Source organism: Vicugna pacos, chromosome 19, assembly GCF_048564905.1.
Source record: "Vicugna pacos chromosome 19, VicPac4, whole genome shotgun sequence".
Classification (NCBI taxonomy): Eukaryota; Metazoa; Chordata; class Mammalia; order Artiodactyla; family Camelidae; genus Vicugna; species Vicugna pacos.
In genome coordinates this window covers 45,120,001-45,144,141 of record NC_133005.1, presented here as the reverse complement: position 1 = coordinate 45,144,141, position 24,141 = coordinate 45,120,001, and the positions used below count along the sequence as shown (strand labels likewise).

Below are 24,141 nucleotides of genomic sequence, written 5' to 3'. Positions count from 1 at the left end.
GCAATGGAATAAAGACAGTCTCTTCAGCAAATGGTGTTGGGAAAACTGGACAGCAGCATGTAAAGCAATGAAGCTAGAACACTCCCTTACACCATACACAAAAATCAACTCAAGATGGATCAAAGACTTAAATATAAGACAAGATACAATAAACCTCCTAGAGGAAAATACAGGCAAAACATTATCTGACATACATCTCAAAAATGATCTCCTAGGACAGTCTACCCAAGCAATAGAAATAAAAGCAAGAATAAACAAATGGGACCTAGTGAAACTTACAAGCTTCTGCACAGCAAAGGAAACCATAAGTAAAACAAAAAGATAACCTACAGAATGGGAGAACATTTTTGCAAATGAAACCAACAAAGGCTTGATCTCCAGAATATACAAGCAGCTCATACGACTCAACAAGAAGAAAATAAACAACCCAATCCAAAAATGGCAGAAGACCTAAACAAGCAATTCTCCAAGGAAGACATACAAATGATCAATAGGCACATGAAAAATGCTCAATATCACTAATTATCAGAGAAATGCAAATCAAAACTATGATGAGGTATCACCTCATACCAGCCAGAATGGCCATCATTCAAAAGTCCACAAATGACAAATGCTGGAGAGGCTGTGGAGAAAAGGGAACCCTCCTATGCTGCTGGTGGGAATGCAGTTTGGTGCAGCCACTATGGAAAACAGTGTGGAGATTCCTGAAAAGACTAGGAATAGACTCACCATATGACCCAGGAATCCCACTCCCGGGCATATATCCAGAAGGAACCCTACTTCAGGATGACACCTGCACCCCAATGTTCATAGCAGCACTATTTACAACAGCCAAGACATGGAAACAGCCTAAATGTCCATCAACAGATGACTGGATAAAGAACATGTGGTATGTTTATACAATGGAATACTACTCAGCCATAAAAATGACAACATAATGCCATTTGCAGCAAGATGGATGCTCCTGGAGAATGTCATCCTAAGTGAAGTAAGCCAGAAAGAGACAGAAAAATACCATATGAGATTGCTCATATGTGGACTCTAAAACAAAACAAAACAAAAGAAAAAGAAAAAAAACATAAATACAAAACAGAAACAGACTCATAGACACAGAATACAAACTTGTGGTTGCCAAGGGGGTGGGGGGTGGGAAGGGACAGACTGGGATTTCAAAATTGTAGAATAGATAGACAAGATTACACTGTATAGCACAAGGAAATATACACAAGATCTTGTGGTAGCTCACAGAGAAGAAAATGTGACAATGAATATATATATGTTCATGTATAACTGAAAAATTGTGCTCTACACTGGAATTTGACACAATATTGTAAAATGACTATAACTCAATAAAAAAATGTTAAACAAATCTTACGGGATTCTCTAGAAAACTGTTCCCTCAACGTGTTAGCGAATACCAGCAAATACGGAAAAACTCCCATCCTGACTTAAATTCGGATTATCCATCTTGTCTAGGGCTTTCTGGGAAGTGACCTGTTTCCCAAGCACCAGGCACTCTGCCACTCAGGCGGCTTTGTCCCCACTTTGCAGATGAGGAAACCAAGGCTCAGAGATGTCAAACCTCCTTGGAGGGGGCCGGACGGGGAGGAGGGGTCGGGACCTCCCCCGCAGGCTCTCCGGCACCGGCCTGCCCAGTGGCTGTTCTAGGTGAGGTCGGTGGGGGCCCCTCAAATATCTTAAAATGTTCTCATCTGCGACCTCGTGCCAGAACTTTCTGCTGATGGCAGAGAACTCTGACCCTGGGTGGTGCCGGTGGCTGCTCCCCGAGGCTGTGGCCTCCCCAGGTCCCCGTGGGGATGGTGGAAGGTTGCCTGCGGCACCGGCCCCTCTGGGACCTTGAGGTCCCAGCGCTCAGCGTGAGGAGGAAAGTGGCTGCACGGGGAGAAGGTGCCTGTGTGGAAACCAGCTGCGGGCCACGGAGCCGTCCCGGGGAGAATCTGCTTGCAGGGGAGGCAGCTCCTGCTTCCATAGGGGCCAGGACATGGGGCCCACCGGGCGCTCGATGCCGCAGCCAGACCTGCCTCCGCCTCTCTCTGGGGCTTGCTAATTACTTCCATTAGTGTTAAACACACTTGACAAGAGACAGAAGGAATCCTGAGAGAAATTAAGTCCAATTGTTTAAACGGGCACAGTCACACCTCGGAGGTGTGGCGGCTGCGGCCTCAGGCAGCGGCCCTGGGGGAGGCGGGGATGCCCCGGAGTGGGCCCTGGGGGCAGGACACAGAGGATGGGGCCCGGGAGGGTGGGAAGACGCTGCATCCCAGCCGTGGGGGGGGGGGGCTCCGGGCGCAGGTGTGCGCCAAGCCACGCCCATGCCCAGGCCCGGGGGATGCGGCCTGACGCAGCGCTGCTCCAGCCTAGTCTCTGGGGCAGCAGCAGGGGCTGTGCGGGCCGCGTCGTGCCCGTGGGCCGGTGTGCTCGTACCCATCGAGGGAGGAGGAGACTGGGAGCTGAGGTGCCAGGCCAAGGCCACTTGCGGCGTTCAGGCCTCAGACACCTGTGGGGCCCTGGGCTTGTCGACTCGTGTCTGCCAGCACGTCTCCCCCACCCGGCCAAGCATTGCTTTGAGAAACCCTGGGTGTCCTAATTTAATGTTTACGGCACCGCGTAAGGATTGGGGCGCCGACAGGAGAAGCAGAGCCCCCTGCCCGCTGGGACTGCAGCACGAGGCTTAAGTCTCAGGATGGTTCTGAGCCCACATAAGGCGAGGAATTTCTCCAGGTTCTGGGACGAATGCACAGTCCTTTGTTCAAGAAAACAGAGATGCAGGTGTCTGGGGAGATCAGGAAGCGGGTGGTGAGGGAGGCTGCAATTCCAGGTCTAAGGGGGGTTATTCATGCGAAAGTTCTGTTCCCAAGCGGCTGAGGTCTGCTTTTCTCACGAGGAAATCCCGCTGACGCCCCAGCAGAACGAAGCTCAGGCCTCTCAGGCGGGTGGCGTCTCTGGTGAAACCCTCCCACCTGCACTCACAGAGGCGCAAGCAGAGGCTGACGGAGGCGCGTCCAGGCACAGATGTGCCAACCTGCCAAGGTGCCCGGGTTTCGGAAGTGCCCGGAGCCGTCAAACTGCCGTGTTGGCTTGGAGGGTGGCGAGGCGAACGGCTGACCACCTGCGTGTCGTTCCCACGCTCAGAAAGCCGGGCCGGGGGGGCGTTCTCCCCAGCGAGGGCCGGGGCCGTGGCCCCGACTCTGCCCAGCGTCCCTGGCGGGAGGGAGGATGCTTGGTGCATAGCTCCGTCTCGGGGACGTGGGAGCCACCCTAACGGCCAAGGGTGCGGGGCTTCCTTGAGGGCCTGGAGGGGGTGGGCCTGCCCGGACCTTTGCCCTCTCAGCCAAGATTCTGGGAGTCCATTTGATTCTTTGGAAAAATGGGAGAGGTTTTCTGACTGTTAAGACGCCTATGATCTTGTTGACCATCTAGATTAACAAGCCTCTCAAGAACTAACGTGAACATTTGGTGAGTTTTCATTCATTCACTCATTCATTCATTCACCACTGACTTGGCTGTCACTCAGGTGTCCAGTGAGGCACCTGGAGGGAGGTGTCAAGCTAACCTTTGCAAACCCGTCGGGAGTCTGTGAATTCCATTTTCCAGAGGGGGAAGCTGAGGTTCAGAGAGCTGCACCGGCCCCCTGAGGTCCACGCCAGCGAGCGGCAGAGCCGCTGCTGAGGGGTCCCCCAGCCTCGTGCCGGAGGCGCCCCTTCCACCTGGTGGTGGACATGACCGCGGCCGTCCCCTCCCGGGTGACACAGGCCAGACTGAGAGGCCGCGTGCGTCGTCTGATCAGCGCTGCTCCCCCGACACCTCCGCCCCCCGTCCCCCCCAGGCCTCCGATTCTCTCCAGCAGCTCTTGCTGCCAGGAGAGTTACGTGTGGAGCCCACAGCCAGGTGTGGGCTCACAAACACGCAGTCATGCCTACGCTTGAAGCCTCCAGGAGAAACGCAGCGCGTGTGCGCGGACAGTCTCGGGGACGCACGAGGGCCGGCCAGGTGTGCGGCTGTCATTTTCTACACCTGTCTGGTGCCCGCCTTCCTGGCTTCCCCGACGGTGATGCTCAGGAGGAGAGGATGAGGCTTGGGGGTCCCTGCACTGCCCGTAGGAGACGGCGGGCAGGCTCTGGACGGGGCTCTACGCTGCCCACAGCTGCGTCCAGGGGTTCTCACTGTCCCCAGGGGTGGAGATGTCATTGCCACCAGTGTTGCTGGGAATAAGTGACCCTTCCTAATTCAGCAAGTGCGACTAACACATCTGTCGTGGGGCCTGGTGACAGCAATAATGGTGATCGTTGTAATAATGACGGCTCGGTGGCTTATCGAGGTCCTACCACCTGCCGGGCACTGGGCCAAACCCAACACCCAGACCACACTCAGCCCCCACAATTTGGGCAGGGACCACTGTCACCCGCCTTACAGGTGAGTGCGCTGGCAGATCAGGAACGTCAACCCCCAACGTGGTCTCTGTTCCTGGAGCGTCGGGGGCGGGGCTGCCGAGAAGAGACCAACGCCGTCTCAGGCGGACCCATCCGTGGCGGGGTTTAGTGGACGGACACCTGCCTGCCTGGCGGTCACCCCAGGAGCCCCCAGGTGCTTTTCTGACTTCGCGGCGCCTCCCCAGTGCCCGGCCGGCCCCAGACAAGCCTGTCGTTACGAGAACGGACTGGGTATTTCAGCGCCCTCCATGGCCGCCTCTCTCCACTGGCTCCTCCTTCTGCGGGGCTCGGCTTCGCCAACCTGGGTGCAGGCTCCCGTCTGAGCGCCCGCATGCGTGAGGTGTGAGGAGTGAGGAGGACGGCGCTGACAGCCAGGCTGGGGGAGGGGCCTGGGGGACCGTCTACAACATAAGAAGCAGGACCGGCTATTTTTAGACCCGCCAGCCTCTTGTTTTTAGCTCTTGCGCACGAGGACTGAGCTAATGAAATCACCCACAATTAAGGCCCAGGTAGAGAGACGGCTTTTTCCTGTCCCCAGAGGCCCCCTCCCTCCTCCCTTCCCCTCCCTCCTCTCCCCCTCCTCCCCTGTCCTCTCTGCAGGTGGGGAGCCTGTGAGAGGAAGGGGCGGCTCTGGAGGGACCCCCAGACCTGGTTTACGATTTTACTCCATTTTACCAAAAGGGCAGTTTGGGACTGTTTCTTGTTCTCTGTATTTTAAAAGCATTTAAGAGTCGCCGGCTCTGGCTGACCCCTCCCCCCCAGGGCTTCTTTCTCCTGTCAAAGCTCCCACAAAGCCTTCCCAAATACCTAGGGAGGGGTCAACGTTTGGGAGGGCGGCTTCTGCTGGCCACAGGGACGGTGGTCCCAGCACCGCGACCCCGGGGTCAGCCTCCCGCTGCAGCCCCTCCCAGCCCTGGGGTGAGGGGACCCCAGCCGCACCTCACGCAGGGACAGTGCACCAGCACCCGGGGAATGAAGGAGCAGATCCAGGAGACGCGCCTGCCCATCTGTCCATCTGTCTGTCCACGTGCTGCCTGGCCTGGCTCACCCCTCGCTTGCTGCTGCCTGCTGGGCACACACCCACCGCCTCCTCGGGGAGCCCCTGCTCTCCAAAGGCGGCGCGCCCGGGGGCAGAGTGAGCCCCTCTCCTGTTCCCGCAGAGGGAGCCGTGCGGGCGGGACGTCAGGGCGGCTTAGACGGGGCTCGGAGCCCAGCGCGGGGTAAGGCAGACCGGGCGTGGGGGGGCGCGGGGTGGCCAGGAAGGCCCTGGGACACGGGCACGGCGGAATGGACTGGGCGGTGAGTGAGGAGGGAGGGCGGGCAGAGGCGCGGGCCCGGGCACGCCCAGCACACGCACACCCAGGGAGCGGCTCCCTGCTCCCCTGCACACGCGTGCTTCCTGGGGGGCAGGCCTGGGGGCTGGCACAGACGGGGCCCCTCCACGCTGGGGGTCTGTGTGTGGAGGGGCAGGTTGGTGCAGATCAGGACGCAGACCACACATTAACTCGTCTACGCCCCAGAAAGCGGCCAAGGGAGCCTCTCCTTCGGGGCTGCTGCTGCTGGCCCGAGGGGCCCCGCGGGGCCCGCCTCACTGTCTGCAGTGGGGAGGGACCCGCGGTGTCTCTGGGACGGTTCTGCTGCGCGGCGTCAGGACGAGCCCTGGTTTCGCCGCCGTGACTCGGAGACGTAACTGAGGCTGCAGCTGGTCGAACGGCCGCAGGCGTCACAGGCCTGAAGTGAGCCCCCGCGGCGGGAGGGACTTCTCCCAGGTTCTCTGCGCTTCCAGATGCGAGGCACCCACGTTTCCAAGTGAGGGGCCTTCACGGGAGTCCAGGCGGGACGTGGTGCCTGAACTCTGTGGCAGCCCCCAGGCTGCTGCCCAGCCGCCCTGGCCGCAGACTGAAGCCACCAGCGCCACGAGAAGGGGCACACTTGTCACTCTGGGACGGGGACACTCTGTGAGGGGGCCCAAGACAGTGCAGAGCCCCCGGCACCTGACGGCCCCTCTGGCGAGCGCACCATCCATCTCCGTTTGCTGGGCTGAATCCAAACCTGACTCTGAACTTCACCAGCTGCTCCCTTTGCAAACACACGTGGGTTGGCGGCCAAACATTTTTCTAAAGTAAATAAGAACTCAGGACTCGCAAACACACTTCCCCCTCCTTCTCAATCACCCCGACTGCCACCAGCAGCCTCCCCCGGGTCTTCCCTTGTCAGAACCACCGTTCTGGGCGCATTCATTTCATGCTTGGCTTGGAGATATTTGGGGACCTCCTTGAGATGAGCAGACCCCTGGGGTGCCTGTAACCCAAGGATGCAAACCTCCTCAGGGGCCAGGGGAGCCTTGAGCAAACACAGTCAGGCTCCAAGGCACAGGCAGCTCGCTGGGGGCTCCGGGGCGAGGGGCTGCCTGGTCCTGGGCCTGGGGAGGGAGCCTGGACAGGGACTGAGGGGAGCAGGAGCTAATCCGAGCAGGCTCAGGTGCCCTGGGCAGAGCCACCTGCCCCCGGCCCACCTGGCTCTGAGAGGCCCTGGGGAGGAGTCCTTCAGGAGTTACGAGGCCACGTGCGGCACCCCCGAGAGCTTTCCAGGACGGGCTTCTCTCCGACACACACTTTGAGCTCTGATGGCCGGGACTCGGGGATACGTTTGCTAGGCTCAGGACGAGGAACACAGTGCTGAAGAGTGAATTCTACCCTGACATGGAGAGAAAGCACGATCCTTCCTGTAACTGTCTTCCCACGGCACCCCCTTCCTCAGCCAGGGGCTGCCCCAAAGGAAGCAAAGGCCTGAGCACCTGTTTGGTTGTTCTGGTCCAAATCCTGCTTCTGAGGAGCACGTAGGAACAGGGGCACACTCTTTACGGGTCACAATATTGCTGTCCGAAGAAGGCTCAGGGCCCTGGGGCCAGGGCCAGTGTCAGGGAGCGGCAGGGACATGGCTTCTCATATGTGGCCACGGTGTACACGGTGTCTCTCTCAGAAATCTCCACTAGAGCACACCAGCGCCTGGGAAGCCCTGCAAGGGCCTTAAAATGGTTGGATCTACACCATTTCTACTACCGTTGGAAGAGATGCATATTGGGAACTCAGGGTATCAGTCAGCATGAGTCTGGGTTAAGCTGAAGTAACAAACGGCTCCCAAAGCACCTGATGTGCTGCTGTGGGCCAGCCAGGAGGCCTTGCTCTGTGGAATCCTCAGGGACGATTCTTCTGCTTGCACGGTCGCCAAGGCCAGGAGCATCTGGTGTTGAGAAACGGGAGTCACTGGCTCTTGGGTTTCCTCCTGGGAGGGATGTACCTGGCTCTTGCTCCTAGTTCATTGGCCAAAGCAGGTGGCACGGCCAGCCCTAACTGCCCAGAAGTGGGGGAGTGACATCCTGCCATATGTCTGCAGGAAGAAGGGTGGGCTCTGTCAGTTACACGCAGCAACAATGTAACGTAACATGTACGTAGCAACCAACGTAAGGACAGCGGCTCATGTGACTGTCACACAGTTGCTCCCGCACAGACCTGCCTCAACACCTCCAGCTACAATGAACAAAATGGCAGTTAGAAAGATAAACACCCAAAGCAAGTCCTGTATCTGCAGAAACAATTTTACAGACGCCTCCCAGGCCACTGCCGTCTCGCCTTGGCCCGGGGCGCACACGTCTGGATGTGTCCCTGCAAAGGCTCCTGATCTCTCTGCCTTTTCGGATTGTTCTTCCTCTCCCATTAGACTGTAAGATCTGAAGGCTGAGGTAGTGGTGTGGCTACTTTTCTTGTCTTGAGCAGAAAGGTGACATTCAGGGAGCCCTCGTCTGCTCCTGTGCACCCCATTTCTCTGGTGGAGGCCAATGGGGAATGCTGGCCGCTACATCCCAAAGCCGCTGGGCTGGGTCTTGCAGGAAAGTGTCTCTGTGATTCCTGCCCATTTAGGCCACACAGGGTGGCTCAGTCCCTGGCAGGAAAAACAGCCAGATAATGATGTCATTTTGGAGGCAATGGATCCTGGCCTTACACCGCCCTTGTCTGGATCCCCAGACCCCCGCCCAAGGCTCCCTTCCAAAGCCTTGCCCACGGAGCTTTATGCAAATGCAGCGTTTATCCCGGGGTAATTATCCCTTGTACAAGTTTGACACGAAACCTTGATAAAGAATTGTCTTTTAACATAGTGGCAAAGAAGCTCAGCCAAATGCATAAAAATTATATGACATTTACTCCTGACTGTAAATTAAAATTTACAGAAAGGTCAATGAACCAGGGTGATTTTTTTCAGATAACTTAGACAATGAGGACTGGGAAGGCTGGAGGCAGAGGGTGAGCCTCAGGCTGCCCCGTCCATCCAGCCCCCATGCCCTGGCCCAAACTCAATTTGTCTCCAGTGGGCCTCACTCCTGCCAAATGCACATCAGAAGACGGTGAAAGAAATTTCTGGACTTCCTTGGAAAGGAAAGGCATCTCTCAGAGAAGGGCAGCCTCTGGACTAGACTCTGGCTCCCGAAAAGAGAAGACATGTGCAGGAAGCTGCAAGTCATCTCCTAGAGTCCCTACTATGTGACCAGCACCTACTATGTGCACTGACCATGGCAGGTGCAAAAGGGCGTGGCGTTCTGCTTTGCCGAGAGCTAAGGCCTGGGAGCCAGTTGGACGAGCTGTGTGGCCTTGGAGCGCTCGCTAAACCTCTCTGATCTTCATATCCGATCCAGCACAATCACCTTCAAACCACGAGGCGCGAGCCTGTTGCCCACAGTCAGATTTACGGACTCAGTGCAACAGGGGAGAAGCCAAGCTAATGGTTACTCTCTCGTGTCAAGAGGAAGTAATGACCTCTACCTTGAAGGGTTTCTGCCATAATTCAACGAGGTGACGAAGGGAACAAGCCCGGCACAATTGTGCCTGGAGGCCCCAGGAAGCTGTAACGCTCTCGGTGCATCTCCCCCAGCCGGCCCCCCCAGATCGCCACTCCCCGCCTCCTCTTCTGTGACTGAGAAACACAGGAAGATACAGGAGCTCACTTGTCTGAGGACGAGCTGGCAGCAGAGGGACTTCCCACCACCAATTTTTCTAGAAAGTTCTCTGGCTTGGTTTTCATCAGCCCGGGCAGGGGGCACTGCCTGGGCTGGGTGAGCCGGCTGAGAAGTGCTGAGGGCAGTGGGAGGCCCACCCACCCGGGTTCCTGATCTGCATCCCCAGCCCCACCCAGACAGCCCCCAGACAGGTGAGGACCACCGCCCCTCGGCCATTGTTTCAAAGTTTTAAACTCGCTGCTGGTGGCAAACTTTCCGCTAAATATGCAGATGGTCCTGCCTGATCCTGTTAATGGAAAAGCTCTCACACGGCTACAAAAACAGACGTGCTCATCTGTTTCCCAACATTTTGAAAAAACCCTACAGAGGTGTAAGGTGCTACACAAATGAGAATAATTAGCTTGTGCCATCTGCGAACAAAGAAAGAAGCCAGCCTCCCCACCGCTGCGCCGCTATTTCGGGCTCGCGTGGACGCCGAGGGCGCTGGGGGAGTGTCGCCCGCCACGTTCCCATCCGGGGCGCCCTTTCGCCCTCATTCACTCAAGAGACTGTAGGAGAAGCTCTGGCCCGCGCCTGTGTTCACCTGTGATTAACTGGCAATAACAATCGTCATTAGAAAGGAGTAAGTTGACATTCTTGACAGCCCTGACTGAATCTGCGACAGCAGCTGCCGGGAAGTGGCCGGCGTGGCTGCGGTCTCGGGAACCGGCCACTCTCCCCGGGAGAGGGGGCAGGTGCGCCCCGGGCTCGTGATGTGGGCAGCCCGCCACGCTGTCCAGGTGCGGGGTGACGGCTGGCGGGCACTGGGGCTCTGAGGTTGTCTGTGCACTCAGGCCTGTCTCCTCCGTGGGTTCTCTGAGGGATACAGGCTGGGCCTGCCTCCCCGTGGAGCCTGCGTTCAGGGAGAAGACAGGATCAGGGCAAAGTTCACTCCCCACTGCCCAGTCCATCCTGCTGGAAGCCCCGCGTTTGGGTTTTAAATCCAGTCTCCATCACACGCTGATACTTTTAGAAAATACAGTCAAGATGAACTACCAGGAAAAGACTGCGGGCAGGGCATGGCTGCAGGAAATGTCCACTCGTGGTTTCTGTCTTATCTGGTCCTGATCCATAACAAACAGTCTCGGGGCCTGTGTACTTCTGGGCTCTCACTCCCAGAAGTGACCACAGCAAAGGCAGACCTGCCTCATATGAGGGTAGGGTGAACAGAGCTGTGCATCCCAGAGGGAGAACAAAGTGGCTCCAGCCAGGGGATTCTAGCCGGCTTCCTGGAGGAGGCAACAATTCACTGAGACCTAAAGGATGGCAAGGGGTGGGCTGCAAACACCTGGGAAGCAGCTGGCTCCAGAGGTGGGCCTGCAAGGGCTGTGTGAGGCTGGAGTGGGAGCTGGGACAAGAGGTAACCAGGTGAGGAGCCAGACGGCTGTGTGTGCCGCGGTGTCGAGCAGGGAGAGACAGGCCCCTTCCTGTGGCGGGATGGTTGATGGTGCTGTCACCCTGGTAGGGGACAATGGTGGCTTCAACCCAGGCTGAAGCAGAGAAAAGAGGGCAGTGGCATTCCAAGCCAATTACGAGGCAGAGAGGACTGAGCTGCCAGTTCTGGTTTGGGTAAAAATCAACAGTCCCAAATATAGATGCAGAAAATCTCAAAAAATTTTAGCAAATCAAATCCAATGATGTATAAAAATTATACACCATGACTAAGTGGGTTTATCCCATGTATGCATGGCTGGTTCAACATTCAAGGATCAGTTAATGCAGGGGAGGGTATAGCTCAGTGGCAAAGTGTGTGCCTATCATGCACAAGGTCCTGGGTTCAATCCCCAGTACCTCCATTAAAAAAATAAATGAAAAAACCTAATTATCTCCCCCCAAATCAATTAATGTAATAGATTGCATCAACAGATTAAAAAAGAAAACTCACATGATCATGTCAACAGATGCATAAAATCCATCTGACATCTGACACCCATTCATGATAAAAACTCTCTGTAAACTAGGAACAGAGGGTATCTTTCTTAACTTAATAAAGACTATCTCAGAAAAACCTGACAGCTACCATCACACCTAATGATGAGAAACACAGCTTTCCTGCTAAGGTCAGGTACCAGGCAAAGATGCCCCGTCTCCTCCTTGCTTTTCAACATTACACTGAAAGTCTTTGCTAATGTGATAAAGCAAAAGGAGGAAATAAAAGGCATACTGATTGGGAAAGAAGAAATAAATCTGTTTTTGTTTGCAAAACTGGAACTAATAAGTGATTATAGCAAAGCTATAGAATATAAGATTAATATATGAAAGTTCATCACTTCCTTATGTATCAGAAAGGAACAAGTGGAATTTGAAATTAAAAGCAAATCATTACACCCCTTAAAATGAAATACTTAGGTATCAATCTAACAAAATATGTATAAGATTTATATGAGGAAAACTGCAAAACTCTAATGAATGTAATCAGAGAAGGACTAAATAAATGGAGAGATAGTCCATGTTCATGGACAGGCTGACTCAATATTGTCACAATGTCAGTTCTTCCCAATGTGATCTAGAGTCAGCGGAATCCCAATCAAAATCTCAGGAAGTTGCTTTGTGGATACTGACGGTGTGATTTTAAGGTTTACAGGGAGAGGAGGCGACCCAGAATAGCCAACACAATATTGAAGAACATAGTCAGAGGACGGGCACCGCCTGACTTCAAGACTCACTGCAGAGCTACAGGAATTAAGACAGTGGTGCTGGTGAAAGAACAAACAGATCAATGGGGCCGAACAGAGAGCCCAGAAACAGACCCCTGTTAATAGAGGTGATTGATCTTTGACAAAATAGCAAAGGCAACACAATGGAGCAAAAACAGTTTCTTCAACAAATGGTGCTGGAACCACTGGACATCCACCCATGTGTGAAGATGAATCTAGGCACAGACCTTACACCCGTCACAAAAATGAACTCAAAGTGGGTCACAGACCTAAGTGTAAAACACAACAGTACAAAAACTGCTAGAAGGCAACAGAGAAGAAAATCTAGGTGGTCCTGGATACGGCGATGACTTCTAGGTACCACACCAAAGGCGTGATCCGGGAAAGAAATACTGGTAAACAGGACTTCGTTAAAGTTAAGAACTTCTGTCCTGAGAAAGACAATATTAAGAGAATCAGGAGACAAGCCACAGACTAGGGGAATATATTTGCAAAGGACACATCTGATAAAGACACGTTTGGACTCTTATCTGAAATGCATGGAAAATTTGAAACCTCAACAATAAGAAAACAAACAACCCAGTTTAAAAATGGGAAAAATACCTTAACAGCCTCGCCACCAAAGAAGCCATACAGACGGCAAATAAGCACATAAAAGACGCTCCCCGTCCTACGGCATCAGGGAAACGCAAATTAAAACAGCCGCGCGTTACCATTGCACGCCTACGAGGACGGCCAAAGCCAGAGCGCTGGCAGCACCGAGGGCCGGCGGGGACGGGCAGCAGCAGGAGCGCCCACTCACGGCCGCGGGGACGGCACGACGGTGCAGCCACTTTGCAAGACGGTTTGGAGGTTTCTCGCAACACTAGTTGTGCTCAGTAACCGGGCTTCCTGGTGTTTAGCCGAAGGAGCTGAAAACTTAAGTCCACACAAAAACCTGCACGTGGATATTTATAGCAGCTTTATTCGTAGCTGCCAAAGCGTGGAAGCAACCAAGATGCCCTTCAGCAGATGAATAGATGGAAAAACGGTGGTTTATCCAGACAATGGAATATTAGTCAATGTTAAAAAGAAATGAGCTATCAAGTCCCGAAATACATAGAGGGAACTTAATGCATATTATTAGTGAAAGAAGCCAATCTGAAAAAGCTACATTCTGTAGGTTCCCGTCTATATGACATTCTGGAAAAGGCAAAACTACAGAGACAGTACAAAGATCAGTGGTTGTCAGGGGTTGGCAGGGAGGGAGGGATGAGCAGGCGCACTGGGGATCTTCAGGGCAGCGAAGCTGCTCTGCTGGTGCTGTGGTGGTGCACACGTGACATCACACGTTTGTCCAAACCCACAGGGCGTACACCCCAGGAGAGAGCCCTGCGGATCCTGGGCGATGACGGGTCATGTAGGCCCATCGGTCCCAACAACGTCCCGTCCGGTGGGGGATGCGGATGATGGGGGCGGCGGTGCGTGTGCGGGGCAGGGGGCTGTGGGAAGTCTCTGTGCCTTCCACTCAGTTTTGCTGTGAACCTAAAACTGCTCTGAAAAGATGAAGTTCGTTAAGAAACACTTCACATGGCTTGCTGGCCACACTGCACTCAGCCTGCGTGTGGGCATGCGTCTCAGCACACGTGGGCTGTGGCAGCCCCTTCCCACCAGGACTGTCTCCCCGGGGCCACTGCTATGTGCAGGTGATGGCAGTGCTTGCGCCCCTTGAAGGGAGTCCAGGTCTCAGCCTGCAGGTCCTCAGGCTTGGGGCTGGGGACACACCTGGCTAAGCTGCCTGCTTCCCTGGGCAGCAGCCAAGCAAACGCCGCAGCCAGGCCCTCACCGGGATTATGGCTTCCGTGCCGTGATCCTCCCCGCACCCTGCTTCACAGTGTCAGAGGTCACCGTGATGGGACTGAACCCAGCTAACATGTCCCTGACCTGGGATCCGGGCATGTGGAGGGCCCCCGGCACAGGGGCAGAAGGGTCAGGTGGTGGATCAAGGACCCCCAGAGGAGGTGTGCGAGCAGAGGAGGGTCCCCAGGACCACTGGGGCAGAAAAGCCTCAGGGCCCTCTCCAGGTTCTACTGAGGCAGCCGGGCCTGAGATGGCGGCCGTCCTCGTGGGCCCCCCCGACACCAGACAGGGCCCTAGAGGTGTGGCCCAGTGGACCACACATGACCCTGAGGCAGGGCCAGAAGCACCTGCGAGGACGCCCAAGCAGCCCCGCGTGGAGTCCACATGGCGTGGAACGGAGGCCTCGTGACGACAGCCGTGCGAGTCGCCCACATTGGGAGTGGATGCTTGAGCCTGGCCACGCCATCGGGGACCAGCCTGGCGCCCACAGGCGAGGCTCGAGCACTGCCCGGCCTGGGACTCATGAGCGGCAGAGCTGTGCAGCCATCGCTGGTCTCTTTGGAAGACTCTAAACTGGGGGCGATCTGTTACGTCTGTTAGTGGCAGCGCAGCAGTACCACACGGTCACTGTCTGTGGTAGGAGGAGTTCCTGGCTGAGCTCAGAGTGAGCGGTGGTGAGGCAGGCCCTCCGTGCCCGCCCAGGAAGGAGCTCCGGTTCTCCTCCCACGTGCTCTGCAGACCTGCTCGCCAGCCCAGGACCTGTCTCCTCCCCGCCACACAGCATCCCTCCTGCCTCTGGCTCAGGAGGTTGTCCCCAGGCTGGGCGTCTGGGGCAGGTGGGGTCTGGCCACCCCATCCCCGTGGGCCGTGTTCTGTGCCTGGCACTCAGCGGGCGACACGGGAGCGCTGATGGAACAGCCCTGACGAGGGGGTTCGCTGCCTTCCGGGAGGGCTTGACCAGGCCAGTCTCGTCCTAGAAAGGTGTCTGACAGGCACAGTATTTCCACCTCCCTGTCCAGCACCCGTGGGCAGGGTCTGGGGAGCCACCTGTCCCCAGCGTCACCCCTGATAGTCCCAGATCCCCCGGCAGCTCCTGTCTGCCAGAGAGGCCGCACGGTGTCCCCTCCTCAGCTTCTCCCTATAATCCAGTCCCACCCCATGTGCTGGAGTTCCTCCAGCCTGTGGGACCCACCCTGGACCTTCGGTGTCATTGGTCCCTTGGAGTTCCACCCGCTTGGCCTCTGGCAGTGTGCTCACAGGTGGAGTGACGGGCAAAGAAGAGGGGGAGCCGTGAGGGAGGAGGAGGGTGCCCCCCACTCTTGGCAGGAGAGGGGAACAGAGGGAGGCTGGCGGGGGGCCGTGGTGGCCTAGGAGCTGGAGGCCTCGAGGGCCCGGGAGGCCAGCCTGGGATCTCTGGGAATCGGGGGTCCAGCCAGCTCGGGCTGCCATCCCGCAACCCGTCTGCAAACATGGTCTTCAAAGCAGAGGCAGGTCTCTCTTGGGGCCCCTTCCCACGGCACCCCATCTAACTGCTTTCCTGCTATGAGCGCCCAAGAGGCAGGAAAAGACAGCGGCACAGAACACTCACGCAGGAAGCACTGGGACGCCCGCTATGCGGCAGGCAGAGCTGGACGCCAAGGCCGTGGGCTCGGCGTGGGCTCCCAGCCTCACTGAGCCGCCTGGGCTCCCGGGAGTGAGGCCGCGGGCGGGCGTGAGCAGCGCTGCACAGCCGCCGCCGTGTGGCACTAATGGTGGCTTCCCTGCTCTGTCTCCTCGGGAGGAAGCCACACAGGCCACGTCTCCCCTGCGCAGGCCGTGAAGGCCGAGTTTGGTGCCCCCGAGGGAACGCTGGACTTTCCACCTGGGCCTGGGGGTGGCCGGATTCTCTGAGCCCCGGGGACGGACGCATGTCAGTGAAAGCCCCGGTAGCCTCTCCCAGGAGGGGCTCTTATCCCTTCCCCAGGTGAGGACACGGAGGCTGAGAGGTGGGCAGCCTCCTGCAGAGCCCCCAGCCCTGCAAGCCGTGCGGCGGGGCTGCGACCCCAGCCGCCTGTGCTTTGAAGGCCGGGGCCCTGGCGCTCCCAGCCCCGCGCTTCCCGGAACCAGCACACAAAGGACGCTCGCTGGCCCTTGTTCCTTTCCCCCCTTTACGGGGGGACCTTTTCCCTCCCCACCAGGGCCGGGTGCTGTGCTCTCTGCATGGGCGAGGACACCAATGTGCCCTCTGATCTGGCTTTCATATCACTCCACCCTGTGTCCAGGGTGTTCCCGCATCACACGCTCACCGTGCACGAGGAGGGTGTAGGGGACCATGGCCGTCAAAGCCGCATGGCAGGCCAGCTGTCTTGGGTTCATCTTGATTAAAAGCACTGGTTCCCTTTATGATGCAAAGTACATGTCCGGTCGGGCAGTTCAAGGGAAAGCCGGGGGCTGATGGCCAAACGATGTCACTCCAGCGCTGAGCCTCACTGTCAGCACCGGCCCGAACCCTGTTCCGCGGAAGTTTACTGTTCATCTGGACCGTGAGCACAGCACACTGAGGAGTCTGCCCCGCGTTTTGTAAATGGCAGGCAGCGGGCGCGTTTCACATGGAACTGGAGGGAGAGCGGGTTCTAAAGGCTTAGCTCACCTGTCGGCCGGCAGACCCGACAAGCTGCGTCCTGGCTTGCGGAACCCACCTCCGAGGTGGGCCAGTCTTTCCGTCTGGCCCTCCTCCCCTGAGTCCGCACTGGGCTAAACTTTCTCTGTTCCTGAGAAAGTCTCCTCTTTTCACATGCCTTTTCTCCGCCGTTGTCTTTATGGAAACTGTCCACACGTGTTACTGCTGAGAGACGTGGGTCTCCGCCACCCAGGCCAACTGAAGCTTTTTGCCAATTGTCAGAGCTTCTCGGGCGGTGCCCGGGCTACACCTGTCCCCTCGAGCTGCCTCCAGTCAGCACGAACCCTAAGGCAGGACCAGTGCTGCCCAGCTCTGAGGGGGGTCCTGGGACCACCCCTGCAGAGCCAAGGGAGAGTGCACCTGAAGGTTTTCCAAGCACAGTGGCAGTCCAGAGCGGGAGGTGGACGGCTCCCTCCGCTCTGGGGTGTGAGCACAGGGTGGGGGTGCAAGGAGGGTGCACTGGCTGCCCCGAGGGGCAGAGGGACTCAGCTGTGCCAGCACAGGGTGCAGAAATCTCCAGGCGTCTTTAAGGGGGGGAAGCAACGTGGAATTTACAAGGGGCTCCGAGTGCTGCACATCACATCTGGGGAATCTTGACACAACTGGGGTATTTGATTTGGCCGTTAGTGATGTAATTTTTCATTGTTGACACAAGTGTCTGCAGAAGAGCCCAGCAAACTCCTTGCAAGTGGAGCCTCCCAGCCGTCCTGCAGGCTTCGGCCTAATTTAAAACTCCACTGAAGCGCCTGCTGTTTGAGAAGAGCAGATGCTGGCTCACAGGCCCCAGCAGGGTGAATGGCCAGGTGGCATCGCTGTGAACCCGCCTCTTGTTTATGGCCCGTCTGGACCTGCGAGGGTCTGAGCGAGCCCCTCATGGGTGGGTCTCGGGATGGAGGGTCCCTTTAAAGCGGCAGCAGAGGACACAGCTGCTGCTTCCATGAAGGGCATCCCCATAGCCCCCAAGACTGACGGGGACACTGCGGGAGGGTCCTCAGGCAGGGCAGCCCCTGCTGCTGCCTGGGTCGGCCCGGGGGCACGGCGGTCCTGCCCAGGTCAGCCAGACTCGAAAGCCGCAGAGTGGGGGCTGGCCGTCCACACTGCGGTGCGGGGTGAGCCTGGCCCCACAGGCGGGCTGTTACCCGTCACGTCCCCCCACTGGCTGGAAGGCACGTCCCCCAGGTGGCTGAACAGCATTCTGCGCATTTCACAGAACTCACGACAAGGGTCCACCTGGGGGTCTAGAGGGAGCTCGGGCGCGGAATCTCTCTGAAGGAGGAACAAGCAGTTCCGAATGAAGCCACATCCCAGGCTCGTGAGCGGGTCTGCCTGCAGCTGGAGTGAGGCCCGTCCGGTGCTGGGAAGGGGGTGGGCGCGCTGGGGCTGAGGTGGGACCGGGCAAGGGGCCCGGGGCAGGGACGGGCTGGGCGGAGAAGCCCCAGGCACTCAAGGGAGCCTCTGAGCCCTGCGTGCATTTCTGGGCTCAGCTGCCTATTAACTCATACAAGGTCTTTTGGGTCGATTTACTACAGAACTCACAAAATGAAGGCTCACAGGTTAAATCCCTAGTTCTCACCCGGGGGGGCTTTTGGCCCCCAGGGGTCACTGGTTGTGTCTGGAGACATCCTGGGTGGTCACAGCGTGGAGAGTGCCTTCTTGGCGTCTAGTGGGCGGGGGCCAGGGTTGCTGTTAAACATCCTTGAGGGCACCGGACAGCCCACAGCAGTCCGTGGGCTCACGGTGACAACAGTACTGAGACTGAGGAAGCCTGGTCTAGACCGCAGAGATTAGACACTGGCAAGTTTCGCATGAAACAAATCCAGATTTTCAGCTTGTCTGGAAAGTTCAAAAGATCTGGGGACACCGAAGCCTCTTTAAGGCCACCAGCGCAGGTGAGACATGACCCCACCCACTCAGAGCCCCTCTCTTCTGCTTCGTCCCATGCTCATTGCCCCTGCTGCCTGCCCCCGGGGTTGACCTTGAAGTGGCTGGCTTCCCGGTGCCCGTGGCTGAGCCTCAGGCCGGGGTGCTTGAGAGCAGACCGCTGTCCTATCTTACAAGGACGTGGCCAGGCATCCAGGAGAGCTGGTGCTGCCTGGAAGCGAGAGAGTCCCCGCGAAGCACACCCTACTTTAACAAAGGCACCCCGTACTGTTGGCGAGCGGGCCTCTTCCATTCCAAACCACCCGAATTAGCACCAGCGTTCTTGCTCTGCTGCAAAAGTTGGTCCTGAAACCTGCAGAGGGAGGAGGCAGTTCCTGTTGGTCTCCCTGCTGGACGGGAGGTTGGGATTCTGTAGGGTTCATGCCCCTCCGGGCAGCTGTGGACACTGGGCACAGGTGGCCACATGTGAATTGGCCAGGTACCAACGACCTTGGGGAGGTTAACTTCAGGCACTGACTCCTGATCCCCAGCTGGTTGGTTCTGCTGTTTCTGAGGGGCTCACAGTCCGGCCTTGGGGGAGGCGAGGGGGACGGGGCCCGGGAGGAATTCAGCTTTTCTCCCTACTTGGGACAGAGAGCAGGCTCCCCAGCGCTCATGGGTGTGGCCACCTGCCTGGCCTCTCCCGCGTCCCCAGGGCACAAATCTGCCCCCGCCCCTGTTCCTGCTTATTCAACCTTTTCATCTCATTGGAAACATTTAATTGGGAGTCTGAAAGGTCACAATTAGTATTTCCAAATGAAAAATGCAAGGTAAAGCAGCCCCAGGAAAATATTATTTAAATCCACATCCAATCCGGGTGCTTAAATCCAAAACTAAAGGACAAGTGCTCTTGGGGGGGAAGGCCAACCGGGGCCCAGGGTCTGCTGTGAGAAGACCCAGCCCGGGGCCCCGAGAGCCACATCCGGGGCCCACAGGGCCCAGAGGAGACGCGGCGTAGGGGCGGTAGACCAGCTGGCCGCAGGCGCTGGTCCCTGCGCAGGTCCGAGGGCGCACTGGAGGAGGTGGGAGGGGAAGGGCCGCGGGAGGGGGTTTAGAGGCTCAGGTCCCCTGTTCTGACCTCAGCCCCCTCTTCCCACCGATTTGTGGGAACGGGCAAATGATGGGTTTTCAAGATTGGGTTAAACATGCTGCAAGGTCATGTCACCTCCACTCCCAGCCATGCTGCCCCCCGGCTCCTCCTCGGCGGAGACTGCACCCCACAGGCACTTCCTTCCTGCTCAGCATCTCCCACGTCCACCCACACCCGGCCTGCTTTCTCCAGAACCCTTACTGCCACCTCCCACTGCGCCTCTGTGTTGGTGTTTTTCTCCCATCTCCTCCAGCTGGGAAGGAAGCCCCACAACGCCAGGGCTCCCGCCCGCACACAGCAGCCCCACAGGAGGTAGGGGCGCCAGTACACACCGAAGGAAGGAGAAGATGGGAGCCCGAGGGCTGGACACGGCAGGCTTGGTCGCGAGGCCCCACACCTCACAGTCTGATCTGTGCTATGTTTACAGCATCCAATGGCCCCTGGTAGTTCTGTGAGCCCTTCCACCACCTGCCTGTAAATTCGGAAAAGGAGGGTGACATCTAGGGTGTCTACCCCTCTCCCTGAGGCGGGGCAGTGACCGCGGCACACGGAGCATGATCCGTCAGCTTTGCAGAGGAGGAGACTGAATGCCCTCTGCACAGCGGCAGATGCACACGCGCACACGCACACGCACACTCTCCCGTCTGGCACCTGCCTAGCAGGACCTCCTCCTACAACACGCAGGTCGTCAGGCGCACCAGGCCCTACTGGCTTTGGAGGAAAGTGACAGATGTCGATTAAGAACTCCAGATCGCCATCAAATGGAACAGCAGGTTAGTCGCAAAATCTTTCAAAGCGCTTTGGAAAAGGCAGGCACACACACCCTGGGCCTTCTCCACGGGCTGCACTGCCTGGCCCGGAGAACACGCCGCCCCTGGGACTCTGCGGCAGGTGTGGTCTCTGTGGTTTTGAGAAGCATATCCAGATAAATGAAAAAGTGTGGAACCACAAGTGGCCGCTTTGCGCCGCTTTGCGCCGCTTTAACTCTGAATCGGGGTCGCGCTCACCTCCATGTGGCCGCACAGTGGCCGCATCACTGACCGGGGTGCGAGGACTCCGGAGGCTACACCACACGCACAGACCCGCCCCGGCTCTGGCCGCGCTGGCGGCGCTGGGTGGGGCCCCGCTCTCCTTCACAAGCGCGGCCCTGCGGGCTGGGGCGGGATCCTTCCCGCGGACAGAGGCCCGCTGCATCCTTCCTGCCCACTCACCCTCCCTCAGCTCTCAGAGGCCAGCTGCCCCTCGTTCTGACAGCCTGGGGTTTTGTCCAGAGACCACCGGGGCATTCATGAAAGCCCCTCTCCTCACTCTCAAGTCCCACGACAACCCCCTTGGTGACCGCCAGCTGTGCCGAGCTGCCCCCGCAGATCTGAAGACACTCTTCGTTGGTTTCTTGGGGACAAGTGTGCGCCGGGGGCGTGGAGGAAGCACAGAGCCTCGGGGAGCCCCACGGGCTCTCTGCCCACTTCCCACACAGCCTGTTTCCCCAAGGTTCCTCCTTCACCCTCATTTCTCATCAGCTCCATTCTCATTTTAACGCCGATGACGCGGGGACCTCGGAGAGACAATGGTGAAGGCCGTGGGGTGGGTCTCATTGGACCTGGAAAAGTAACTGGGCCAGGGCGCTGCTGGTGGCACCTTGTCTGCTAAAAAGAGTAATTTCTTTTTTTGTGTGTGTACTTTGTTTTTGTTCTGGGAGGGTGGGTAATGAGTTTTTACATTTATTTTAATGGAGGTACTGGGACTGAACCCAGGACCTCGTGCATGCTAAGCACGCGCTCCACCGCTGAGCTGTGCCCTCCCCCTGGGAAATAACAACATCCTGAGTTGACAGCAGCCTGACAGAGGTCTGCTGTTGGTCCAGAGGATGCGCTTGCTCTTGGGCAGGCCGGCCTCTGGCCTCCGCGCCCCGGGAACCAGCCCTGCCCCCCACAGCCCTCCGGGGCCGCGCGCCGCCCCCCCCCCCGCCCCCGGGCTCGCACGGACTTGGGTTGATGGTGGGGGCGGCGTGTGAGTCATGGGGACGCGCCTCCCTGCTCCGAGCTTATCAGTCGTCCCCAGCGTGCATTTACAGCTCAGCGACCTTTACGGGAGGATGGGGTGACCAGCCAATTAAACGCGGGGACACGGAGAAGGTCAGAGCGTCTACAAGCCACTGCATATTTCAAACCGAGGTTCTGATAAATCATGGCCGTGGCCGAGGCTGTAATGAGGAGGAAAGAGTCATCTTTCTCCAGATAACAACCATGTAAACACGTGTCCCACGGTGGGGCGCGCAGGCCGTTCCTGGGTAACACGAAGCGGGAGGGTCTTCGGCTGGACCTGGTCCCCCGAGGACGTGCCAGCTGAACGACTTCTCAGTCTGTCCTCGGTCGGTTAATTTCAGACACTGAGCACCGGGCTCCTCGCAGGACGACGTCCCGGAGGACGTGACGGGGCCGCACACCTAAGGTTTGGTGCCCGTTCCTAACGGTTACTCCCAGACAGTGGGTTTCAACTCCGGGTCCGCGCGGTTTTGGGCGTCACAGCCGGGGTGGACTTAGGGGTGTCTGATGCGCAGAGGCCAGGGATGCTGTTACAAGTCCCATGATGAGAAAGAACGGAGTGGAGGTGGCACCTGCCCCACGTGTCAGCAGCCCCGAGGCTGGGAAACACCAGGAGGAAACGCCGAGGCCGATGCCCGGGGAACAGCGGACACCCCGCCCTGCTCCTGCGGGGAGGAGGGGCCTGGAGAGACCAGGTCAGCGTGAAGGCAGAGGGGCGGAGCTCTCGGGGCGCGGGGCGGGGCTCTCGGGGCGCGGGGCGGGGCTCTCGGGGCGCGGGGCGGAGCTCTCGGGGCACGGGGCGGGGCTCTCGGGGCGCGGGGCGGGGCTCTCGGGGAGCGGGGCGGGGCTCTCGGGGCGCGGGGCGGGGCTCTCGGGGCGCGGGGCGGGGCTCTCGGGGCGCGGGGCGGAGCCCTCGGGGCGCGCTCGGAGCTCTCGGGGCGCAGCGCTGTTCCGAGTTAGCTGTTCGCAGAGTGGACGCTCCTCCCCGGGATGCCGCGACTGCTCGGCCAGTGTCTCACTCCCCGCGAGGCCCTGCTCGAGATTTTGAGTGTCCCCCGATTTCTCGTCCCCCAACACACAGCTGCACCAAGCCTTGCCTTGCAGGGCCCGGTGACCCCCTGACCACCCAGCTCCCGGCGCTCCGGCTCCGGATGAGAAGTGCTGGGGACGGGGGTCAGGGATCACTCTCTCCCAAACTGTGACCCCCCCCCAGGGTCATTCCAGCAGGACGGCAGGGACAAGGAGCCACATAAAATCGAGTGGGCACTGCCTCCGGGCAGGGGGTTCTCTCCAGGCCGGCCCGCTCACCCCGGGCCGCGAGAAGGGGTGTGTCTCGTTGCCGGGCTGCCGTGCGTCTGCTGTGCAGTGCCCATCCCTCTAAGGAGGCATTAGTTCTTTCAACACTACCAACCTGAAGGCATGGCTTCAAGGCATTAAAATTCTGCTCTCAGAAAGCAGGGCTGTTTTGATCTTTCTCTGCAGCCAAGCAGAGAAAGCGGTGCACGTGTTTTCCACACCTACCCAGAGAAATCCCTCTCTCACACCCGACTTCATGCCATATGTTGGGAGCAGAAAGAATGAAAGATTTAGCTGTCAGGCTCTGAAGGCGCCACAGGCCGCATTCCAGCTCTTGGCGGCGCGGGGACCTGGAAGCGTGACATTTCACTTAGCTGCTGTCAGCGCCGGCCCCGGGCCACGCCAGGCACCCAGCCTTCTGAGGGCGGCTCTCAGGCCCCGGAGAAAATCGCTGGCTAATCTCTTTCCAGTATCGGGTGGGGGTGGGGTGGACGGGGGCCTCCACAGTATGCGGGAGGTTGCGGGATGCCAGGTGGCCTGGCACTCCCCCGGGCACATCTGGGGGCCGCAAGCCTCCGGTGTTTGCTTCTATCCCAGTGTCTCGATTCAGCCCCCTCCAAGTGAGCTCCTTATCCTGGGGGGCCCAGGAGCGTGGCCTCCAGGAAAGCACTGTCATTTCCCAGCCTGAAATCCCAGTTCACAGTTCATCTGCCAACGATTTAAATGCTGCTGCTCCCTCATTCCCCTCAGAGGGTCGTCTTGACAATTTCACCTTGACCTAAATAAGAAGTAAATTTCTCTGCGTAAAAACTGGGAAGGTGAACAGGCTGGTAGGATGGAAAGAAAAGTACCGGATGAAACAGAACACAGACAGCATCCTGGTTCCTGACAAACGCACAGCAAGTGAGGGAGGGAGGGCTCACTCCTTGCCACTGAAACCCGTTCGTCCTTGTGTTTTGCAAGTTTAGAGAAGGGTGCCGTTGCTGGTGTCTGAGAATTATTTCTGGCTGGAGGGTTACTTGGAGCTACTAGTGACAATATTAGCTTCTCACAAAGAGCGCGGAACCCGGCCATCCACGGGCGGGAACGGGGGAGCCACTGCTGTCCGGTTCCGCACACGGTCGGGGCAGCTTC

General features: G+C 58.0%; 1 protein-coding gene, 1 long non-coding RNA gene and 1 other non-coding gene across 4 annotated transcripts in view; 2 read left to right on the top strand and 1 right to left on the bottom strand.

The window, feature by feature from the left end:
- The window catches only part of CDH4 (cadherin 4), a 159,582-nt gene extending 138,722 nt beyond the window's left edge, over positions 1-20,860 (bottom strand). The window contains exons 1-3 of the mRNA XM_072943536.1: positions 20,674-20,860; positions 19,445-19,589; positions 17,796-18,010 (exon numbers count right to left, since the gene is read on the bottom strand). Of these exons, the coding sequence (XP_072799637.1) occupies positions 17,796-18,010; positions 19,445-19,589; positions 20,674-20,860 (547 nt within the window). The remainder of the gene's footprint in view (positions 1-17,795; positions 18,011-19,444; positions 19,590-20,673) is intronic.
- Positions 11,225-11,297, top strand: TRNAD-AUC (transfer RNA aspartic acid (anticodon AUC)). The gene has a single exon. It is a non-coding gene; the product is annotated as a tRNA-Asp (tRNA).
- An 811-nt stretch (positions 20,861-21,671) lies between the features above and the next one.
- LOC140687334 (uncharacterized) overlaps positions 21,672-24,141 on the top strand; it is a 3,292-nt gene continuing 822 nt past the window's right edge. The window contains exons 1-3 of one of the 2 annotated variants that reach the window (XR_012061543.1): positions 21,672-21,801; positions 22,053-22,117; positions 22,227-22,406. This is a non-coding gene — a long non-coding RNA (uncharacterized lncRNA). The other variant, XR_012061544.1, reaches the window with a different exon arrangement.